General features: G+C 46.8%; 1 protein-coding gene across 2 annotated transcripts in view; it reads right to left on the minus strand.

The window, feature by feature from the left end:
• Positions 1-4,518: 4,518 nt before the first annotated feature.
• The window catches only part of ACADL (acyl-CoA dehydrogenase long chain), a 48,368-nt gene continuing 28,895 nt past the window's right edge, over positions 4,519-23,991 (minus strand). For both annotated transcript variants that reach the window (XM_073553201.1, XM_073553202.1), the window contains exons 6-11: positions 23,703-23,867; positions 15,637-15,738; positions 14,095-14,208; positions 12,020-12,147; positions 6,597-6,683; positions 4,519-4,801 (exon numbers count right to left, since the gene is read on the minus strand). In XM_073553201.1, the coding sequence (XP_073409302.1) occupies positions 4,708-4,801; positions 6,597-6,683; positions 12,020-12,147; positions 14,095-14,208; positions 15,637-15,738; positions 23,703-23,867 (690 nt within the window). In that variant the 3' untranslated portion in view covers positions 4,519-4,707. The remainder of the gene's footprint in view (positions 4,802-6,596; positions 6,684-12,019; positions 12,148-14,094; positions 14,209-15,636; positions 15,739-23,702; positions 23,868-23,991) is intronic.

Genomic DNA, 23,991 nt, shown 5'->3' on the forward strand with positions numbered 1-23,991 from the left:
TTTTCACGGGTGTGGGAACACAAGGCCAATAAAAATGGCTGCCCATGTAAAAGCATAGGGACACAGATAGATACCACGCCCTCCCTCCCTAAAGATCACTTTTGTAAATTAGATGTTGTTTTTCAAATTTCAGCTCATTTGAGACAACAAATATACATACCGTGCACAAAGTATAGTTGTCCAAATAATAATCGTGGAAAAAAATTTGAATTCTGTTTGGAGTCACAGCCAGAGAACGCTAGTATGATCTTGCAGGAACAAAGCTGGCAGGAACAAAGAATGCTACTATGATCTGAAATACGCTGGCAGGAACAAAGAACAGAAGCACTGCGAGGTTGCCTTTTCATGGGGTCAAACAAAGAAGAAATGCTCTGGCAATCAGAAAGCAGTGACTAGAGTTGAGCGACTTTGGTCGGATCGGGTTTCGTGAAACCCGAATGAAACAAAATAAGTTTCAGATGAAACTCGTCCGACTAGAGCAAAACAAAGTCGGAGTTTCGTCCGAAACCTGACCCCAATGCAAGTCAATGGGAAATAAAAGTCGGACGAAACTCCGACTTTTTTTGCTCTAGTCGGACGAGTTTCATCTGAAACTTATTTTGTTTCATTCGGGTTTCACGAAACCCGATCCGACCAAAGTCGCTCAACTCTAGTGATGACCACCAATCGGAGATTAGGGGGCGCGGAAAAGGCAACGCTAATCCACGCCTGGGTGCCTGCAACGTCACAAAGTACCGCCCTCATCGTGTACTGCATCGTCAGAACAAAAGTAGTGTGACAGGGTTTCAACGACCGCCGAGATCGTTACAAAGGTCGCTATGGGTCGCCATATCGTTGCAGCGTCATTGGGAAGATCGGTCAGTTTTGACATCTCACCAGCGATCACACAGCGATGCAACAACGATCCTTATCTGGTCGTATCGTTTGCGGGATCGCTGTAGAGTCGTTATGTGAGACAGGGCCCTTAGGGTTAGAACAAAGGGATAACAGGATTATCTCCTGAGTCCTATGGCATTTTGATATCACCTTGGGAAGGTGTGCTGGATCTAGTTTTTTTACACAACTCTATCGCCCATGGCCTGAGTGTAGGGAAGGTCTTGTTGATAGTGTGAGTAAATTCTCAACCTACGGCACGATGTGAGCGCTATTACTAAGGCTGTTTAAAGATAGAATCTTTATCTGATGTTGCGTTTAGTGCTTCAAACGGATTCTCTGTCAGAGCCGATAGGACTAAGTTTGGATCCAAGGAGGAGGAGTAGGGGACGGACAGAGTCAGCTCTAGTACAGGCTGAATAAACCTGGCCAACCACCTATTGTTTGCCAGGTCACAGTTGAGTAAGGCTGCCAGAGCTGAGAAGTGTACTTTGAGGGTTCTGACAGCTAACCCCAATCCTAATTTTTCTGCAAAAATTCCAGTATTTACCCTATCGGGACTTTCCCTTCCCGTATTGGGCCTGAGGTAGATAAGAATTCTTTCCATATCCTCCTAATAAAATTCTTTGTAGTCACTGGTTTTCTGCTATTGAGTAAGGTGGATATTAACCCTGCTGAAAATCCTTTCCCTCTAGTAGTGACCTTTCAAATTCCAGGCTGCCAAATGCAGCCCGGACTTCTGAGGGTGATTGCAGGGACCCTGTGTTAGAAGGTCGTAGACCTCTGTCACTGACATCACTCTCAGCCCATAGAACCATGGTCTTTTCGCTGATCGTTGGTCTCCCGCTGCCACACGCAGCGATGCGTGCTGGCCAGTGGGAGACCAACGATCAAAAAATGGCCCAGGACATTCCTGCACGATCAGGGATACCCGGCGCAGCGAGATCACTGATGCGTCACAAAATCGGTGACGAATCATCAGCGATCTCGCTTAGTGTGAAGTACCCCTAAGGGTCTCCCAAAAAATGGGGCCAGGGAAAAATCCTGGCCAGAACACTTCGTTAATGTTTGGGCCAAGCAGAAATGAAGTGATAAAGGCAATGTACGAGACCTAACACAGCGGCACAATACTTTGCTTATTATCACTGCTGAATACCACTGGTTTTCTCCCTTTCGCTGGAATCTGTGGTGCTCTGTCTCATATAGCACTTAAATTTGGCCTCTGCCAAAGTAGATTTCATTTATACTTCCTTGTGATATTTGTTATGTATTATGTTGCACTTTATTATATATTTTTGGTTCATTATTATGTGACCTATTTCGGGTCTGTCTGATGTATATCTGTGGCCTTGTTTGGTAACATGATTGACATTGAGGGTATCTGGTTGATTTTTGGGATGCTCATGTTGTAAGTCTAGTATATATTATTGTATGGATCCATACCTGACTGCATTTATGTAATTTGGGATATTTAGTGCCCAAGTCTCTATATAGGCGTATTGGTTCATTATATCTCATGTTTATGGGGAGACTATGTTTTTAACTGTGGAGGTATGTTGTGGCAAATAAAATTATTTTTGGATTTATAGGAGTGCACTTCTGTATTGCCTTTTCTTTTTTCTGTAGATTTTAGCTGACCAGTGAAAGTGCAAGTTATTGGAGTTATTGGACTCCCAATGATCTCATGTTGAAGATGTAGCCCATGGCTAAGTGCACGCCAGCATATATCCTCTCATCTGGCCGATCATGCCAATCACATTCTGATTAATCAGAGTGTGATCATAGTGTAATCTGATTCTCTAATATGAGGAAGAGACTGAGAAAAAAAGTGTCTCCATTGTGTCATTTTATGGAAATCGGACTGCATTCAGATGTCATCCAAGTGCAGTCAGATGTTTTCCACTGACTGCGATCCAAATATCGGATCAAACGCGGGCATTTTGCGATTCTGTCCCCCGGACCAGCTCCGTCTGAAGAAAAAAAATTAGATATGTGCACGGCCCCAGAGGATAACATTGGTCCGAGTGTGATCTGCTGTTTTGTCACATCGTACTTGGATCTATAATACAGTTGTGTGCATGAGCCTTATGGATAGGTCATCAATTGTTAATTTCTGGAACACCAGTGTCTGTCGTGTTACCTACCTCAACCAGATTTGCAATAAATTGTTTAATACATGGTGAGAGCACTGACATGCCCCCTCTAGACTGGGGGCTCAGTGAGTCACTCAGTGATTGAAATTCACTTACTGTTATAAAAACATTAACGAGAAAACCTAATTTAACGGAAACCTGTCATGAACAGCACTCTAAGGACCTGTTCATAATTGCCCAGCTCTCCACATATCTAAGAAATGATGTTTTATAATGATACTGCACCCTGTGCTAATCGGCAATGTCTGGTCTGATGGGTATCCCTGGTCTTGGCTCGGTGCTTGCTGTGTCCCCACAAATCACTGGCCCTCTTGCCTTGATTGAAGTGGCTGATCTCACCTACATCGTCCAGTCTGATCAGCCCTCGTGCCTGCCTAGAGAACAGAAGCTGCCCAGATACAAGAGTGGGTGACATAGGAGACGTCAGTCAAATCAATCAAGGTGGAGGGCGGTGATTGCAGGGATAGCGGAGGTCCCGTGCGCAAACCAGTAACACCCATTGGACCCAGATGGCAACTTTCATCAAGCAGCACACGAGAAGATGTTTACTTAGATAAGTGCTGTTCATGATGTCGAAAAAGGTGATGCCATTTTATAGAAAATCATGGTGACGGGTTCGATTTAAAGAGATCTGTCTCAGACTATTAGGTGTTTACATGGAAACTTTGGTTGTTCAGCATGAAGATCACAATCACACGCTCAGATTTCACATTTAATCATATGCAGTAAGTCATGTATCCGCACGTTACTACAACTGGGGCCAAAAATCCAAATCTGGACTGTGACCGGCTTGTGATTGTGTTGTGTTTTACAGCCAAATCTTGGCACTAAACTGCAGATCCGTCACACACACTTTTAGGTCATGCATTCTCAATCTCAATGTAATGGTCAGAGGGACTTGTCAGGAGCGTCATTCAATGTATACCGATATCTTGAGTGTGAGCAATTGGTATTATATTTACGTTGGGGGCCAATTCATTAAAAATGCCGCTGTACCCGCCAGTCTTAATAAACGGCCAAGGTGGGATATGATGCGCCATATTCATTAGAGGTGCAAACAACTTTATGAATTTGACGCATCTTCTCAGTGGTGTACGTTTCCGTGTGCCTTACCAACCATGCGTAATATTGCTGGTGTAAGTGACGCCACTTGTGTGGAGTAATGTATGATGAATTCTACCCTATCCATGGTCTGCCCACTTTGGCAGAACTGTGCAGGACTGGAATGAAACGCCAAAATTCACAATTTTGGTGCAACCTTGGGTTGGACAAAAACTTGCCAACTTTTCAAAGTGCTTTATGCCCAAACACTATTGGAAACACAATGATGAATCAACTCTATAGTGTATATATCTCTATTTTGCCTACCTGTGTTGTTTCTTAATTGGAAAGTGGTTGGGGTAGAAACATTAGCAATAGAAGCGGATGAAATCATAGCCACGTAGGTTGCATGTGAGGTCAGGGTGGCCACATCTCTGCTCCCTTAAGGGCATCAGATTAAACCTTTTATTAGACATTCAAAAAAATTTGCTACAAATCAGATGGCAATGTTACAGTTAAATAGATTTTGTACACAGATTACACTTTTCCAAGTGTGAAATCAATAGTCAGTCTGCATATTAGTCCTTAGGTGGCAAATCTGTATAACTCTCAGGCACTTGGTGGCATCTACAGAAAATCATCACTTGTCTTTCACAATATCTCTTGCAATGAGTTCCTTCATTATCTCATTTGTGCCGCCGTATATGGGCTGAACACGAGAATCTACATAAGCCCTGCATAGAAAAAGGGAGAAAAAAAAAAGTGTAAAACACTAAAAGCAACATTTTCTAGATTGTGGCTGCTCTTTTTTTTGCAGAAACTCTGGCTACTTAATTAGATTGTCCACTTTCAAAAAAACTTCTGCATGCAGACACAGTAACCTGTGAAAACAAATCCACTGAGCTTAACGCATTAGTGCTGTGGAGTCTCTCCACTGTCTCTAGTGTTTTGCTGCAGCGGTAACGTCACTGCTACTCCACTGCAGCCAATCACTGAGCTCAGCAGTAAAGCGCAGTTGGCTTTCTTTACAGGTAACTGAGCCTGCAGACAGAAGTTTTTGGAAAGGAGACAAATCTAATGAATAGTAAGATGAGAACGCTGTTTGAAAGGAAACATGGGCTGTACTAAAAGTACCGTATATACTTGTGTATAAGCCGACCCGAGTATAAGCTGAGGCACCTAATTTTGCCATAAAAAAATTGGGAAAACTTACTGACTCAAGTATAAGCCGGGTATGCGTGGTCTCCTCATCCCCCATCCCTGTCTGCATGGCCTCCTCATCCCCCATCCCTGTCTGCATGGCCTCCTCATCCCCCATCCCTGTCTGCATGGCCTCCTCATCCCCCATCCCTGTCTGCATGGCCTCCTCATCCCCCATCCCTGTCTGCATGGCCTCCTCATCCCCCATCCCTGTCTGCATGGCCTCCTCATCCCCCATCCCTGTCTGCATGGCCTCCTCATCCCCCATCCCTGTCTGCATGGCCTCCTCATCCCCCATCCCTGTCTGCATGGCCTCCTCATCCCCCATCCCTGTCTGCATGGCCTCCTCATCCCCCATCCCTGTCTGCATGGCCTCCTCATCCCCCATCCCTGTCTGCATGGCCTCCTCATCCCCCATCCCTGTCTGCATGGCCTCCTCATCCCCCATCCCTGTCTGCATGGCCTCCTCATCCCCCATCCCTGTCTGCATGGCCTCCTCATCCCCCATCCCTGTCTGCATGGCCTCCTCATCCCCCATCCCTGTCTGCATGGCCTCCTCATCCCCCATCCCTGTCTGCATGGCCTCCTCATCCCCCATCCCTGTCTGCATGGCCTCCTCATCCCCATCCTTGTCTGCACGGCTCCTCATTCCCATCCTTGTATGCATGGCCCCCATGAGAAAAGCATAAAAACAAATAAAAAGTCCTACTTCCCTTCCCTGCGTGCCCTCGCTGCATCTTGTTCCAGTGCCCGCAGCCCTAGGGGCCGGGTGATCACGTGTCCCCGCTCATTATGGTAATGAATATTCACTCCACTCCATGCCTATGGGAGTGGAGAGAGGTAAATATTAATAACTCTTAAGTAGTGCGCACCCGTGATAGCCTGGCAGCTGCTGGAAGACGGCAGCTGTCACTGTGCATGCTAGAAGAGAAATGAATATTCACTGCCATTGCACAGGCTTTAGCCGCAGCCGCCAGCTCCTGCCTCCTGTCACCCGCTGCTCTGGCTTTAGCCGCAGCCGCCAGCTCCTGCCTCCCGTCACCCGCTGCTCTGCCGCTCCCCCTCCCTCGCCATCTTCTGGGACTATGACAGAGTATAAGCCGAGGGGGGCATTTTCAGCACAAAAAAATGTGCTGAAAAACTTGGCTTATACCCGAGTATATACAGTAGGTTTTTCATGAAATATATAAAATATCAGATGCTAACAGAGTATGGTCACAGTTCTTTTTTAACAATGATTTTTCTGGCTGAAAAAAAAAATACAGCAAGTCTTTGAATGTTTTATAGACTATATGTTATATGGACGGTGTACTTTAAAATGCAACTTACTTTGCAATGGGATATTCCCACATGTAACCCCATCCTCCATGGAGTTGAACACCTTGAGTAGCCACTGCGTTCTGGAGGTCAGATGCCCTGTAAAATAACAGGAAACCCTATTAGACAGTGAGGGACATTTATCAAGGTAAATGCCGAAGAATTATGACCCAATTTGCCAAAAGACTGTGGGGCTGATTCACCACTGCTTTAGTGCCTTTTTTTGTCTAGTTTTGCACCAGTTTTTGTTTTTCATCTTTTTATTTGCACTTTTTTAAAGTCACTTGTTAATATGTTCATCTGTTTTGGAGGTTTGTTTTATTCACTACTGTGGACGGGGATTCTAGTGTGGCTTTTATCCTAAGTCATATGGATGAATTGACTTTTAGGATTGCTACTTCCAATAGGTGGCTCTAGAGACCTAGTCCTCTTCCTCTCTGAAGAGGCAATTTGTCTATTTAAATTCCCAGAGGCGCATTGCAAGGCTTAAAAGCCTCCTCACATTGGCATTTCTGTCATGTGCGCTGTGCTCCTTTCTGGGGGCAGATAATGGCTGGGAGCTTATGTTCCTGGGGATGCTAGATTTATAATATAATAATAAATTCTATTTCTATAGCGCCGAAATATTCTGCAGCACTTCAGATTTCAGAGGGGACATGTACAGACGATAGACATTACAGCATTACAATAATCACATAGATCATAACAGATACCAAGAGGAATGAGGACCCTGCTCGCAAGCTTACAGTCTATGAGGAAAAAGGTAGACACGAAAGGTGGGTGGTCACAATTGCCCTGATTGTATGGACCAGCCATAATGTTAAGTGTGTAACAGCACAGACACAAAGGGCTAATGGATGCATAAAGCATGTAGGAACATGATACTGGGAACCTGGTTATGGTAAAACCTTTGGCTGTGCCACACAGGGATAGATTAGGTTAATGTGTTGAGGCGGTAGGCCAGTCTGAATAAATAAATTTTCAGGGCACTCTTAAAATTGTGGGGATTGGGGACTAATCGTATTGACCTGGGAAGTGCATTCCAAAGAATTGGCACAGCACATGTAAAGTCTTGGAGACGGGAGTGGGAGGTTCGGATTATTGAGGTCATCAGCAGAACGGTGGGTGTGGGTAGGGTGGTATACTGAAACAAGGGAGGAGATGTAGGGTTGTGCTGAGCCATGGAGAGCTTTGTGGGTGAGGGTAATAAGTTTATACTGAATTTTGGAGTGGATGAGTAGCCAGTGTAATGACTGGCACAAGGTAGAGGCATCGGTGTAACGATTGGTGAGGAATATGATCCTGGCTGCAGCATTCAAGACAGATTGGAGAGGGGAGAGTTTGGTAAGAGGGAGACCGATTAGAAGAGAGTTACAATAGTCGAGACGAGAATGAATAAGAGAAACAGTAAGAGTTTTTGCGGAGTCAAAAGTAAGAAAAGGCCGAATTCTAGAAATGTTTTTGAGGTGCAGATAACAAGAGTGAGCCAGTGATCGGGTATGGGGGGGCAAAGGAAAGCTCGGAGTCAAGTATGACCCCAAGACAGCGGGCATGTTGTGGGGAGTAATAGTGGAACCACACACGAAAATGGCAGTTGGGTATAGGTACATTAGTAGCGGGAGGAATCACAAGGAGTTCAGTCTTTGACAGGTTCAGTTTCAGATATAGTGAGGACATGATGTTAGACACAGTGTTTAGACAATTGCTGGTGTTTTCTAGAAAGGCTGGCGTGATGTCAGGACAAGAAGCGTATAATTGGGTGTCATCAGCATAGAGATGGTACTAGAAACCAAATCTACTGATTGTTTGACCAATAGGGGCAGTGTACAAAGAGAAGAGGAGGAGGCCTAGGACTGATCCTTGAGGAACCCCAGCACTAAGGGGAAGATGAGAGGAGGAGGAACCAGCAAAAGATACAGTAAAGGAGCGGTCAGAGAGGGCACTTTGAAGTGTTTCATTGTAATGCTTCAATGCAGAATCAGGACATGAGTGGGAGGAGATAGGGGCCAATGAAGACTGCAAGTTCTTCCTAAGTTTCTGGGTGTTAATGGCCTGTATGTTTCTTTAAGTATGGACATTGGGGGCAACCTGAGCGGCCTGGCAGTTCTTGATAGAGAATGAAAGAAGGTTGTGGTTAGAGAGCGGGAGAGGGGAGTTTGCAAAATCATCTACTGCACAAAGCTGAGAGAAGACCAAGTCAAGGGAGTTTCCGTCTTCATGCGTTGGAGAATTAGTAAGCTGCGAAAGGCCAAACGCGCTTAGAGATAAAAGGTGAGTAGCAGATGGGGAGAGGGGAAGAGCAATGGGGATGTTGAAAACGCCCATGATGAGGGTAGGGATGTCACAGGAGAGAAAATGTGGAAGCCAAGATTTCTCCCACCACGGCAATGTCTGCTGAGGTATTGTCGTGGAGTGAGAAAACTATTGTTCATAGCAACCAATCACAGCTCAGCATCTTTGCTTAGCGATTGGTTGCAAGGAAAACTGCTGCTCATGGCAACCAATCACAGCTCAGCTTCTTTTAAACAGCTCTGGTGAAATGAAAGATGGTTTGTGATTGGTTGGTGATAGATATATATATATATACACACACACACACACACACACACACAAGCTATGAACCCGTTCTACGCCCGGGTGGCGAGCATTTTTATTGGTATATGGTCTCCCATCCTGGTATGTGCTGCCCCTCTCCTATCCTGGTATGCATGGCACCCCTCATCCCTATTCTGGTATATATGGTCCCCCTCATCCCTATAATGGTATGTATGGTCCCCTCATCGCTATCCTGGTATGCATGGTCCCCTCACCCCCCCCCCTATCCTGGTATGCATGGTCCCCTCACATCCCAATCCTGGTATGCATGCTACCCCTCACCCCCCAATCCTGGTATGCATGGTCCCCTCACACCCCAATCCTGGTATGCATGCTACCCCTCACCCCCCAATCCTGGTATGCATGGTCCTCTTGCCCCCCAATCCTGTATGCATGGTCCCCTCGCCCCCCTTTTCGTGGTATGCATGGTCCCCTCACCCCCTTTCGTGGTATGCATGGTCCCCTCACCCCCCCTTTCGTGGTATGCGTGGTCCCCACTCCCCTTTCGTGGTATGCGTGGTTCCCTCACTCCCCTTTCGTGGTATGCGTGGTCCCCTCACCCTCCTTTCGTGGTATGCGTGGTCCCCTCACCCCCCCTTTCATGGTATGCATGGTCCCCACTCTCCTTTCGTGGTATACGTGGTCCCCTCACCCTCCTTTCGTGGTATGCGTGGTCCCCTCACCCTCCTTTCGTGGTATGCGTGGTCCCCTCACTCCCCTTTCGTGGTATGCGTGGTCCCCTCACTCCCCTTTCGTGGTATGCGTGGTCCCCTCACTCCCCTTTCGTGGTATGCGTGGTCCCCTCACTCCCCTTTCGTGGTATGCGTGGTCCCCTCACTCCCCTTTCGTGGTATGCGTGGTCCCCTCACTCCCCTTTCGTGGTATGCGTGGTCCCCTCACTCCCCTTTCGTGGTATGCGTGGTCCCCCTCACTCCCCTTTCGTGGTATGCGTGGTCCCCCTCACTCCCCTTTCGTGGTATGCGTGGTCCCCCTCACTCCCCTTTCGTGGTATGCGTGGTCCCCCTCACTCCCCTTTCGTGGTATGCGTGGTCCCCTCACTCCCCTTTCGTGGTATGCGTGGTCCCCTCACTCCCCTTTCGTGGTATGCGTGGTCCCCTCACTCCCCTTTCGTGGTATGCATGGTCCCCTCACCCCCTATTCTGGTATGCATGGTCCCCTGTCCCCCTTTCCTGGTATGCATGGTCCCCCTCACCCCTATTATACTACACATACAAAAAAGCGCTGCCTGTCACGTTCTGCTGGAGGCCGGGGGAGAAGTCTGGAGCCGGAGTACGCGCATGCCCATAGCGCTGTCCGGCGCCATATTGCTGAAGACTAAAAATGTGTCTTCAGTAAAATGGCGCCGGATCGCGCTATGCGCATGCGCGATTCCGGCCGCTCTCCTGGCCCGGTCTTCGTCCGAAGAGAAGCGCCGCGGCAACGATCCTCCCGGTCAGGTAAGTATGGCGCCGGACATAGCGGTATGCGGTGTGTACGCGTACCGCCATCTCCGGCGCCATATACACTCCTCACCGCTGGCTGCCTCATTCTGTCTGGAGCCAGACTGCGTAAGCGCAACGCGCTATAGAGGCTTCGGACAGAGTGACGCTTACAACGTTATATTATAGATTGTACCGCTGGTGTAACAGAGTCCTTCCCTTACGCTATACAAATATTCCCCTCCTTGCTTGTCTCATTCACCTCTGATATCGAAGTGGTCAGATGCATTTCAGGGGTAGTCCACAATTGAAAGTTATCCCCCATCTATTGAACCCTCAAGTCAGGGAAATTACCATTATAAACACGCACAATTGCACGCCCAGCATTTTGGCAATTTATTTGCGTCCTTAACTGCACCATTTTACATTAACTGTACCATTTTGTAATCCCTTAAAAGAGCACTGATTAGAACATAAAAAGTTGATATTTCCAAATAAGGGTATGATACATAAGGTGGACTGAAGGCCACCACAGACCCCCTTTAGGCATTGTACCCAAGCTGAAGCTTAGCTAAAAAAATCAACCCAGCAGTACGCTTAAAAAAAAAAAAAAATAAATAAAAAATAAAAATAGAACATAAGCCATCAACAGGATATTTTTGTGCTCAGGACTGCTCATCTACTGTACGTTTTACATACCGAACATTATTATTTTCTGCTGTTTCCAAATAAATTTTATATTTCGCTATTGATTTTTGGGACATTTGATGTGACTCTGTCCTCCGGCATTGTACCTACTATATGACTATCTACAGTATTGTGTGCAGCGCTTCAGAGAAAACAAGCCAATAAACCATCCAGCTGAGAAAGACACGCTAAAGAGGGAGCCTATTGTTATCGCATAAAATAACATTTAAATTCTTACGTCAGGAAAGTCTGTAAGTGGTGACCAACGTAAGTGTAGTCAAAGGCAAGTGCGATAACATTCAAGAGTGTCTCCCATAAACCTGACCAATTTGTCAGCCGACATACCTCCAGTGTTAAATAGAAGAGTTCTTTATGTGCTTGTAAAAAGGGCAATTTAATGCCTACTTTCCTTTAACCAGACAATGCTGTGAAAAGATCAAGTGAAAACAATTGCCAGACTTGTGAAAGAGCTAAAAGGACAGCTCCATGGAGACTGGGACTGCAGTCAACAAGCTTAACCCCGAAGACTTGGGTAGACTTTCCCGAGAAATGGAGAAGACCTGATTCATCAACTAAAAAAAGGACATATAAACTTTCACGCAGATATTAAGGAATCCTGGTGCAGGTTTACATTGAAATTAGTACAATACAAAACTAATAAAACAGGAGTGCATGAGTGTGGGGTTCTGTGGAAAGCAGCTTTCTCACGCATACCAGTATTTTGCCATGGAAGCGGTTCCAGAATCCAAACGTCTATCCGTATGAAGCTGGAGGCAGTTGTCTAAGAAGGTGCGACCCACACAGATCTGCGTTTTCATTTCTGCCAACTTGTGTTGTACGGTCTTGGGAAAAAAACAAAAATAAAATATAAAAGACTAAATGAAGTTAACAGCCTAATGCCTTGTACACAATTATCTCCGCATTCACAGTGTATCTTTATTGTATGCACCAGGAAAGCTCCCAGTAAGTGTGTCACATATCTAAAGGCCATAGCTGGTCTTAGCTACATGGCTGTTACTGAACTACACCATAGATTTTCCTCTGGAAACAGCACAACTATTATGTAATATGTTCAAGCATCCTACTGGTTTTCATATTGAAATCCTAAGTTCTGTATGCTATTAACTCTGGAATAACTTTTGTCATCTAGAATCATAAAATACCCTTAACTGCATTATTTTTCCCTACAGGAGCAGTATATCTAGGTCCAAGGATGGTATCAGATCAGAAAACGGGGAAGCCTTTTCTCAATAAAATATATATATATGTTGGACAAAATAATGGAAACACTTAACGTTTTGGCATCATAATCTTCGAACATGTTATAAACATGCAAACCGTGACATATGGTGAGGTTTTGTAGTTGATTATTTGTGTTATGTGATATGTTTATGTAAATTAACTGTTTGTTTTGCAGAACTGTAAGAACATTGATGAAAACCTGATACCAATGGCAGACCTCTCGGATTTTCAAAAAGGCCAAATTGTTGGTGCTCGTATGGCAGGCGCTAGTGTAACAGAAAGTGCCCGAATGCTTGGCGTGTCAAGAGGTACTGTCTCCAAAGTAATGACTGCGTTTGAAAGAAGGAAAAACGCGTGCAGAAAAGCACAGATCCGGCCGAAAGTCGAAGTTGGCTGAGACCGTTGGACTCTAAAGCGAATTGTGAGAGAGGATTGCAAGACCACGGCTCTGAAAATCACTGCTGAGCTCAATGAACACCTACAGAACCCAGTTTCCACGAAAACTGTTCGTCGGGAGCTGCACAAATCTGGATTCCATGGAAGAGCTGCAAATCGAAAACAGCTTCTCTCAATGACAAACGTTTACAAGCGTTTAGCGTGGTGTAGAAAACTCCAGAATTGGTCCCTCGAGCAGTGGAAACGTGATATTCTCAGACGAATCATCGTTTACCCTATTTCCGACCTCCGGCCGAGTGTACATTTGGAGACAGCCGAAAGAAGCATTCCATCCAGACTGCCTTCTCCCAACCGTAAAACATGGCGGAGGTTCTGTGATGATCTGGGGTGCTATTTCGTGGAGATCCGCCGGGCCAATGATATCCCTTCATGGAAGAATTAACAGCCGAGATTATTTAGGCATTTTTGGCGACCAAGTGCATCCTATAGTTCAAGCACTGTTCCCGGAGGGGAACGCCATCTTTCAGGATGATAATGCACCAATTCATACAGCTAGAATCGTTAAAGCATGGCACGAGGAACATTCTAATGAAGTTGAGCATCTCATCTGGCCCGCACAATCCCCAGACGTCAACATTATTGAGCATTTATGGTCGATTTTAGAGATTCAAGTTAGACGTCGATTTCCGCCGCCATCGTCGCTCAAAGAACTGGAGGGTGTTTTAACTGAAGAATGGGCTACAATTCCTTTGGAAACAATTCACACCTTGTATGAATACATACCTCAAAGAACTGAGGCTGTAATTGCCGCAAAAGGTGGACCTACACCATATTAAACTAACTTTTGTTGATGTTTCCAGGTGTTTCCATTATTTTGTCCAACCCCTGTATATATTAAAGTATGACTGAAAAGGAAAGATCTGTACAGCCGCATTATCCATCCTGAGAAGTTATGGAGTCATACGAGGTCAAAGTCTAGACAAGTTGTTGGGCAATTTATTGTGCATATTTCTCTACTTCCAAGTTCAGACTGCTCCTGCTTACAATGGGGATGACTGTTTATCAGGGTGTACATTAGGGCACTGTTGGTATTGCACTTATCTCCATCATACATTACTTTCCATTGTTATGTATGGGCGTCTTTATTTTACCTGTAAGTGTGCAATCGTTTTTCCGAAGGCTTTCCTCTGCTTGACATAATTCCTGGTTTCTTCAAACATGAATTCACAGCTAGCAACCGCCATGTCGGCTATCAGGAGTCTCTCCTGAAATGTGACAATAGGGAAAAAAAAACTATTATAACTTTTCTTCCAACTACTTCTACTGGAATACCTGATCAGCTGTCCTGGTGGTGGGGCTCTCTCTTATTGAGCTTTAATGGCATATCTGGTGGATATGGCATAAAAGGCTTTGGTGGTAAAAGACTAACACAAAGATTCCTGAAGAGGTAATGCATTCCCAAACTACCCGATCCATACACAATACAACACACACAATCACATACCTGCAGAGTCCAAGCTATTGTCCTGGGCCACAGTCCTCAATTCTGTGGCTGGTTGAGCTGTAATCCTTTAGAATAACTTACTGGTTTAAACTGGCTATAGACTTCAGAAAGCCGTTTGGTGAACACTGGCTTGGCCGACACCTGTGCCGCCAGACTCTCTACCCCATATGCAGGCACACTTGAGCAGACCAAGCATGTGATGTGGTGATTAGATAGAAGCAAGCTGCTTCCAGGAACCTCAACAAGGGGGTAGCTTGTCACAAATGAGAACAAATCATTGGTTCACTTAGACCCAGCCCGTCTTTTCATCCCAACATCTGTCATCCTGGGTAAGATGGAAGACCCCCATGCACAGTAGATAATTGTCTGGTCCCTCCAATATTCATCTAATAGGTATGGCCACCTTCAGTACTTTTACATCGATGACCTTTCCATAATATAGGTCATCAAGATCACTGGGGGAAAGACACCCAGCTTCCTGACAGGTCAACTATTTTCACCTTCAGCACTGGCCTAATATAAGAAGTCTATGGAGAGGAGCCCAGCTGTTCCATTAACTATTTAGTGACTGCTGCTGAGTAGTGAAGATCAGCTGTTATTCTTATTAATGAAGCTGATCTGCAGTACCTGACAGCAGCCACTAAACATTGTGGAGAGCCGCGGGGTACTGCTCCGGATACCACTTACATTTGACCAATGCTGGAGGTGACAACTGCCAATCAGTGGGGGGACCGGCTTTCTCACCCCCACCCATCTTATATTGATGAGCTATTGTAAGGCTATGTAATCAATACAAAAGTCCTAGAAAACTCCTTTAGTTGTCTACAGTGAGCTTGTGCTGACAGTTTGCATTTATCCTTTAGCACTTTGCTGTACCTGTACAGTACAGAGTAGATTAATTGTCCCACTGAAGTGTAGGAGCTGACCTGTTAATGATGTCCATGGTCAACCTTATTAATGCTTTCCAAAAGACTGTATAAGCGTAATTTCTCTTGCCAGCAACCCAATAAATCGCCTTCATTCACTTTTCATAGCTATTAGAGAATTTAATTTTTCGTATATACAGTTTGGAACACTAACCTTGAAGACCATGTAAATGTTCATCATATTGCTGTTATTTAATCTAAACACAAATAAAAATAAGTGACCCCCTACATCAGCGCTTCTTACATCTATCACAAGTACCTACTTGGGGAAGTTCTGCCATCAGGTAGTAGAAGCCTTTATTTTCCTCTCCCAATAAAGCTTCAGCAGGGAGTCTGACATCTTCAAAGAACAGTTCTGCGGTATCCTAGAATGAGAGCAAAGTCAGTAAAATGTGTAGCATTATACCATCTTCCATCACAGGGAAATTGACATTCAGAGGGAAAAGTACACTTTAATGTTCTGCAAAATACTTTACAGATCGCTGCAGATAAACATCTTAAAGGGAATCTGTCACCACATTGACCTACCTAATCTGTTAATATGGGAATACAGATTATAGACTGTTGAAAAAAGTCCTACCTGTATGTCTCATATCAGATGTGTTGTCATTAATAAAATCATCTTTTATGGAAGATAACTCTGCCTCCGGAGCTTGTTTTACATAAAGGGGGAGTTACCAGTGTGAGACAAGTAACTAACACAGAACAGGAGAAATGACATTTGTCTTCTAGAAAACACATTTTTTGCTTCTCACTCAGCTCTTCAGTATTGTAACAGTATTACACCCTGTCTGCCTGTGAGACGTGTCAGGTATAATCATACACAGCTGTGCAGTGAGAGCAGAGCGTGGCCATTATACATCACACTGGTAACTCCTCCTTCATGTATAATCTCCGGGGGCAGAGTTATCTTCCAGTCACCATTCTCCCCAGAGCCCGGAAGAGGTCATTTATATAAAGTGATAAAAGAGGGATTTTTGGTTCTTACCGTAAAATCTCTTTCTTGGAGCCTTCATTGGGGGACACAGATTACCATGGGTGTATGCTGCTGCTGCTAGGAGGCTGACACTATGCAAAATAAGAAAATTTAGCTCCTCCCCGGCAGTATACACCCACCGACAGGCAGGAAGTACCTCAGTTGGTGAAAAAGCAGTAGGAGAAGAACAATAACTCAACATGTACCAACTCAACAAGGGGCTCGTAGGCCCAACACGGTACCACTTAAACAGGGAGGGTGCTGTGTCCCCCAATGAAGGCTCCAAGAAAGATTTTACGGTAAGAACCAAAAATCCCTCTTTATCGCTTCATTGGGGGACACAGATTACCATGGGACGTTCCAAAGCAGTCCTGAGGGTGGGAATAGCAACAAAGAAATGAAAGAAGGAAGGGCTTAGGTCGGTAGACGTGCTACCGCCACCTGCAGAACCTTCCTACCAAAAGCTGCATCAGACGAGGCCTGGATATGAATCCTGTAGAACCTCATAAAGGTGTGCAAAGATGACCAGGTCCCGTCTCTGCCAAGTTGTAAGGCCGAAACCTGGTGTCGCACAGCCCACGAAGCTCCTACAGCCCGGGTGGAGTGGGCTCTCACTCCCGGAGGGGGCCGTTTCTCCTGAAGTCGGTAGGCTTCCAGAATGGTAGAACGAATCCAGCGAGCGATTGTGGATTTGGATGCCGGAAGCCCTTTCCGGCGACCTTCAGAGATGACATGCAGGGAATCGGATTGACGAAGAGAAGCGGTCCTGGCAAGATAAACTCGCAAGGCTCTCACTACATCCAATTTGTGGAGCGACTTTTCCAGCGGGTGAACAGGTGCAGGGCAAAGAGAGGGAAGGACGATATCCTCATTAGTGTGGAAAGGGGATACCCACTTTTGGAAGGAAAGATGAACTGGCCTGAGAATGACCTTATCCTGATGGAGGATTAAGTACGGGGAACGAAAGGATAAAGCCGCCAGCTCAGACACTCTCCTAATGGATGTAATGGCGATCAGGAAAGTTACCTTCCATGAGAGAAGGGAAAGAGGAATGTCCTGGATAGGCTCGAACGGCGCCTTCTGGAAAGCGCCAAGAACGAAATTGAGGTCCCACGGATCTATAGGAGAATGATGAGGAGGAGCCACGTGGGCGACCCCCTGGAGAAAGGTCTTAACTTGTGGTAATGGGGCCAGATCTCTTTGGAAAAGAATCGACAGAGCCGATACCTGGCCTTTGAGGGTACTGAGGGACAGGCCCACATCTAAGCTGGACTGGAGAAAGCCAAGTATGGATGGAATGGAGAACGACAATGGAAAAACATTGCTATCATCGCACCAACGGAAAAAAGCCTTCCAGTACCTATGGTAAATGCGGGAGGAGGCTGGTTTTCTAGCTCTTATCATGGTCTGAATGACCTGGTTGGAAAAACCTGATTGTCTTAGAATCGCGGCTTCAACGGCCATGCCGTTAAACTGAGAGACCGAGAATTCTGGTGGTAAAGGGGACCTTGTGAGAGAAGATCTGGATGGTCTGGAAGCCTCCAGGGGACGTCTGCGAGCATGTTCACCAGCTCCGGAGCCACCAGAATTACTGGGATGCCTTCTGATTTTATTTTCTTGACCACCCTTGGGATCAGGGCAAGGGGAGGAAACAGGTAAGGATATTGGAACTGGGACCACGGAATTAACAGGGCATCACAACCGACGGCTAGAGGTTCCATGGACCTGGCTACGAAGTGAGGAACTTTGTGGTTCATCCGAGATGCCATGAGATCGACGTCCGGGGTGCCCCAACGCTGGCATATCTGGTTGAAGACTGTGGGGTGAAGGGACCATTCGCCTGACGCCAGGCCCTGGTGACTTAGAAAGTCAGCTGCCCAATATTCTACCCCTGGAATGTGAACGGCGGAGGTCGCCGGAACGTAACGCTCTGCCCAACGCAGTATCTTTGCCACTTCTGACATTACCTGCCTGCTGTGAGTACCGCCCTGGTGGTTTATGTACGCCACGGCCGTGGCTTTGTCCGATTGAATGCGGACTGGTTTGCCTACGAGGAGAGGCTGCCAGCAGAGGAGGGCAAGGAAGATCGCTCTGATTTCCAGGAGGTTGAAGGGAAGAAGAGTCTCTAGGGGGTTACAGCGCCTTTGGGCCGTCTTCCGATGGAAAACCGCCCCCCATCCTAGAAGACTTGTGTCGGTGGTGATGACTTGCCACTGAGGCAGGAGAAAGGATCTTCCCTGTTGAACTGACGCCAGTATTGTCCACCAAGTCAGAGATTGCCTTACTCAGAGGAAGTAGTATGGGACAGTCCAGAGAAACCTAAGTCTTGTCTCAGGCAGAAAGGAGGGACAGCTGGAGTGGACGAGTGTGAAACTGTGCGAAAGGCTCTGCTTCCATGGAAGCTATCATCTTCCCCAGAACCCTCATGCAAGACTGAAGGGGAATGGGCCTTGACCGTTTAAGGGATCGGATCCCCTTGCAAAGGGCTGAAAATGTTTCCCTCGGAAGAAACACTCGGGCTAGATTCGTGTCGAATTCCATGCCCAAAAAGGTCAGACGCCGAGTAGGGTGCAGGATGGACTTCTCTTTGTTGACTATCCATCCGAGACGGGCGAGAGTATCCAGAGTTATCTGAAGACTTTGGAGACAGTCCTGACAGGACGAGCCCTTGATCAGCAGATCGTCCAGATAAGGGATAATGAGAATCCCCCTAGAGTGAAGAATGGCCATGACTGTTGCCATCACCTTCGTAAAGACACGGGGAGCGGAGGCTAGGCCGAAGGGGACGGCCGTGAACTGATAGTGATTTTCTTGAATCGCAAAGCGGAGATATCTCTGATGTTGCAAACAAACAGGGATGTGAAGATAGGCATCCTGTATGTCCACCGAGCAGAGGAACTCTCCGGGTTCCATCGAAGCTATCACCGAGCGCAGGGACTCCATCTTGAAGTGGAGGATCCTCACGTGGCGATGGAGCAACTTGAGGTCCAAGATTTGGCGAAGGGAACCGTCTTTTTTCGGGACTACGAAGAGATTCGAGTAAAACCCTGAAAACCGTTCGTTTGAAGGAACGGGAACGATAACTCCGGCGGAAAGAAGGGAGGAGACGGCCTGAAGGAGCCCTGGGTTCTGGGACGGCTGTCTTGGGGGTTGAGAAAGAAAGAAGCGACTGTTTGGGGGGGGGGGGGGGGGGGGTTAGAAAATTCGATTTTGTAACCAGATATGATGATTTCCCTGACCTAAGCGTCGTCGACCACGGACAGCCAAGCGTCCATGAAAGAAGAGAGCCTGCCTCCCACCCTGGAAGAAATTCCAGGTGGGGGTGACCCGTCACTTTGAGGAGAATCTAACGGAGCGGGAGCCTGAGGACCTGGAGGGTTGGCCTCTTGATTTCCAGCGGGGAGCGGGTTTATACGATAGTTTTCTGCGACCTCTGGAGGCAGAGGGCCGGTCCTGCTGGGATGATCCTTCTGCGGAAGAGAAGGGGTGAAAGGACCTAAACGGTCAAGGAGCCTTTCTGTTGAAAAACCGTCTAGGCCGAGACTGAGGAAGGGAGGTACTTTTACCACCAGTGGCATCGGAAATTATCTGATCCAGCTTGGCACCAAAGAGTCTAGAGCCGTGAAATGCCAGGTTGGTGAGCGACTTCTTGGAGGTGGTGTCCGCACTCCATGACTTCAACCAAAGGATACGGCGTATAGCTACTATGTTGCTGTTAGCTCTTACTACGCACCTAGTCGCATCTAAGGAGGCGGCCAAAAGGTATTTACCCGCATGATTAATTTGGTCTGCTAGATCTGCCAGCTCGTCCTGAGGGGCAGATGATAGGATGCCCCTGTGAAGAATTTTTGCCCAAGCTGAAATGACTTTCGCCACCCAGGCAGAAGCGAAAATAGGGCAGAGAGGCGCCGGATGCTTCAAAAATTGATTTAGTCAGCGATTCTATTTGCCTGTCTGTTGGATCTTTCAGGGATGCCCCGTCCGGAAGGGATAGAACCGTCTTAGAGGAGAGATGAGAAACTGGTGGGTCCACTTCGGGGGCTTTAGTTCATTTTGTAAGAAGGTCCGCATCAAATGGATACAGGATGTCTAAGTACCTGCGGCCTGAGAAACGCTTCTCAGGGTGTTCCCAGTGTTTGGTTAAAGTAATCTCGAACTCTTTGTGATTAGGAAAGGTTCGGGAGGGAGGTTTCGCTCGTTTAAAGGGGACAGAGCCGTCCTGAAGGGAAGCCTTATCTTTTATGTTGAGCATCTGGAAAATAGCCGATATGAGACTATCGACCATGTCTTGTGTTTTAGACATGTTGTCTGCCTCTGAGTCAGATCCCGGTCTGACCTAAGGTCGTCTTCTGACGAGGGAGACGAGGAAAGCAGCCTGGGTGGAACGGACGGACCTTGCGAGCTGGAAGACGAGCTAGAAAGAACGCGCTTCCTAGAACTCCTACCCGGTCTGTCCCTCTGGAGGTCGTGGTCAGGTGTGGACGACTCACAGTGAGAGGCGGTCGGAGCACAGGTGGCTGTAGATAGCTGAGGTAATCGTTCTAAGACCTGGACCAGGGACTGAGAAACTTTAGTCAGGTCAGAGACCGACAGACATTGCAACAGTCCACTCTGGGGGAGGGGGAGTGCACTCATCCCGGGACTCGGTGTGCTCCGGTGGGGAAGACATCGCGGAAGGACTGCAGGACAGGCAGAAGGGAGACGACTGACCTGACGCCCACTTCTTTTTGCAGCGCGCGCAGGCATAGTGGGTAGCGGAGGGTATAGGGTAAGGAGCCCTTGCAGGGTTGGACATATGTGAAGCCTGCAGTATTACTGTGGCAAGTATCTGTAAGGGGAGTACTGCTGAGGGAGCTAGAATTAGTGGCTCAGAAATATAAGAGCCTACCGTGAACAGCACCGTTATCTGATGCGCAGCAGACAGCAGCTGTGTCCCCCAAGCAGAGATCAGTGGTGTGTCGCACACGAGGTCTCAGAGGCGCAGGACCTTAGAGATGGGCGGTGCTGGGCGGCAGCGCTGCGCGATTGGCTGTGGACTGCGGGGGGGGGGGGGGGTCAGAAGGAGGCTGAGGATCTATGAACAGAAAGTAGCCCTGTGATGGGCTAATAAAAGGCGCCAACAAAACGCGCGCTCTGCAGAGGGCGTGAACCGGAGCATAAGTGAAAGTAAAAAAACGGGCTGCACCGGCTTCTGCCCCCGGAGTCCCTGATCCTGAAGCGATGAACCCGATGCCCGAGACGCCGCAGAGGAGAGGGAAGTATGAGGAAGGGGACCCGCTGACTGCTGCTTCAGAGCAGAGCACCCGGCGTGGGGCAGCTGAGAGGCGCGCGCTTGTAAACGAATGGGCGGGAAATTCAAATTGAGACTGAAAATGTCTGCTAACATGCTAACAGCGGCACCAACCTCACTGACTTCTATGTGGGGCGAGCATGGGACTGATGGTAGCCTTCAGGCTGCTTACCTGGCGTCCACATGCTCCCTGAAGAGGATGACCACAGGGGCCCGCGATGAAGGGGGGGGCCGCTGGTAATGAAGGTCCTCTGCCCCGCACTACTTATGTCTGAATAGTGCAGAAGACGGCGCCAATCCTTTGCCAGCAGGGGAGAGTCACCGCCGTCTTCCTCTCAGCCCTGTCCTGGGAGAGGGGTGAGGAGGGGAATCGGCTAGGACCCGCCACCTGTAGTCAGCCCGTAGCACCTGAGGGTGATAGGGAAAAGGTCCTACCCGCGGTCCTGAGAGTGGCGATGTGGATAACACCACATTGCTCGCTCAGCCGCGTGATATGGGAAAGCAGGGTGAACATTTACCCCCCTGTTTCCCGGAGTTAAATCTGAAAAATAAATTGGAAAAGATTAATACACACACAAAACCTAAAAGAGAAAAAAGGAATCGTTAAATGCGGATCTGGGGAGATCCCGGTCCGCCTCCTACAGACACTAAGCACAAACTGAGGTACTTCCTGCCTGTCGGTGGGTGCATACTGCCGGGGAGGAGCTAAGTTTTCTTATTTTGCATAGCATCAGCCTCCTAGCAGCAGCATACACCCATGGTAATCTGTGCCCCCCAATGAAGCGATAAAGAAAGATGATTTATCAACAAGACATCTCATTTGAGACACACAGGAAGGACTGTTTTCAGCAGTCTATAACCTGTAGGCCCATATTAATAGCTTAGAAAGGTCAAATGTGGTGACAGATTCCCTTTATGGAGTTCAAGAATAAAAAGACAATTTGTTTGTAAACCATATAGTAACTCAGATGTTTATTATAGCTCATAAAGTGTAATGTACGTGTATTGTATTATTGTGCTTGTACTATGCCAGCAACTCTCCAAGGGCTCAGGGACACTACTGTATTTTCAATTCAAGTGCTATCTGTTAAGAAAACAGGTTGCACTCGAACCAATGTTATTCAAGTGCAGATGAAGGATTTTTTTCACCGACCGAATCGGGGTGTGAAAAACAAAAATCACAGCATGCACGAATTCCAAATGCAAGTAGCATGAGACTAATTCAATCAAGTCTATGGCATACGATTTTTCTTGCACAGCCAAAGTATAGCATCCAAATTTTACAAATACATTACAATTCGGTATCACAAGAAACTGGAAATGATTAATAGCTGCTGTTAAAAAGCAGATTGCACATGGACTACATACGGATGACAAGTGAGAAAAAAAATCGTCCCCTTTTCTGGATGAAACTGAACGATTTTTTTAAACTGTCGAGTGAACCTGCCAACAGGCAGAGTTCCCACAGTACGAAAACAGCGTATATTCCACTGCATATTCCCTTCCAGAACATCTGCTGGCATTTTCCAGTGCCAACATAGTGCATGAGATTTCAAGAAATTTCATGCGGGTGCTGCAAAATATATCTGGAGCGTAAATTGACAGGAGATGCGGGTTTGAGATATGATTCTCCCTTTGTAGTGCAAAGGGTATAATCTGCGGCTCTCCTACTCCTTTGCAATCATATCCACCACGTCACTGTGGATATTGCTGTGATATCCCCTGCTGCGGGAATGCAGCTAATAGAAATACAAACCTGCAGGCAGCCTGGGTTTCTCAAAAATGTGCCCATATTAGGGTATATTTGTCTGAAACCATCCTTGAACAGTAACAGAAACCAGTGTTTAATGGAAGATAAATGTTACGGGACATCTATATAGACATGTCTTTTTTAGATTAGGGGTTCCTGATCTCAAATAGGACTGAATCCCATTCTATACAGAGCAGTAGTACAAATGTCTGCAAGAGCCCTACGTGTAAAGAAAAGGCACACAGACATATAGGAATCGGCATCCACGTGTCAGGCCACATAGGAATCGGCATCCACGTGTCAGGCCACTTACCTGTGCCTTCAGACCAATTTTCTCCAGTTTCTTTCCCTTGATGAAACCCTTAGTCCCATTGTCCACGAGGAAAAGGCTAATGCCATGAGCCGGAGTGCGGGCCTCACGGTTAGTCATTGCCACCACAATAACCACGTCACTCATAAATCCATTCGTAATAAATACCTACACATAAAAGTTTACACAATAACTTATACAAATACACACAACAATATAATATAAGTAGGGATAAGTGGATATTTTCAACCATACTGAACAAAGCTACAAACAAGCGAAAATATATACTTTA

Source organism: Dendrobates tinctorius, unplaced genomic scaffold, assembly GCF_039654945.1.
Source record: "Dendrobates tinctorius isolate UK_male_01 unplaced genomic scaffold, ASM3965494v1 ptg000199l, whole genome shotgun sequence".
NCBI lineage: Eukaryota > Metazoa > Chordata > Amphibia > Anura > Dendrobatidae > Dendrobates > Dendrobates tinctorius.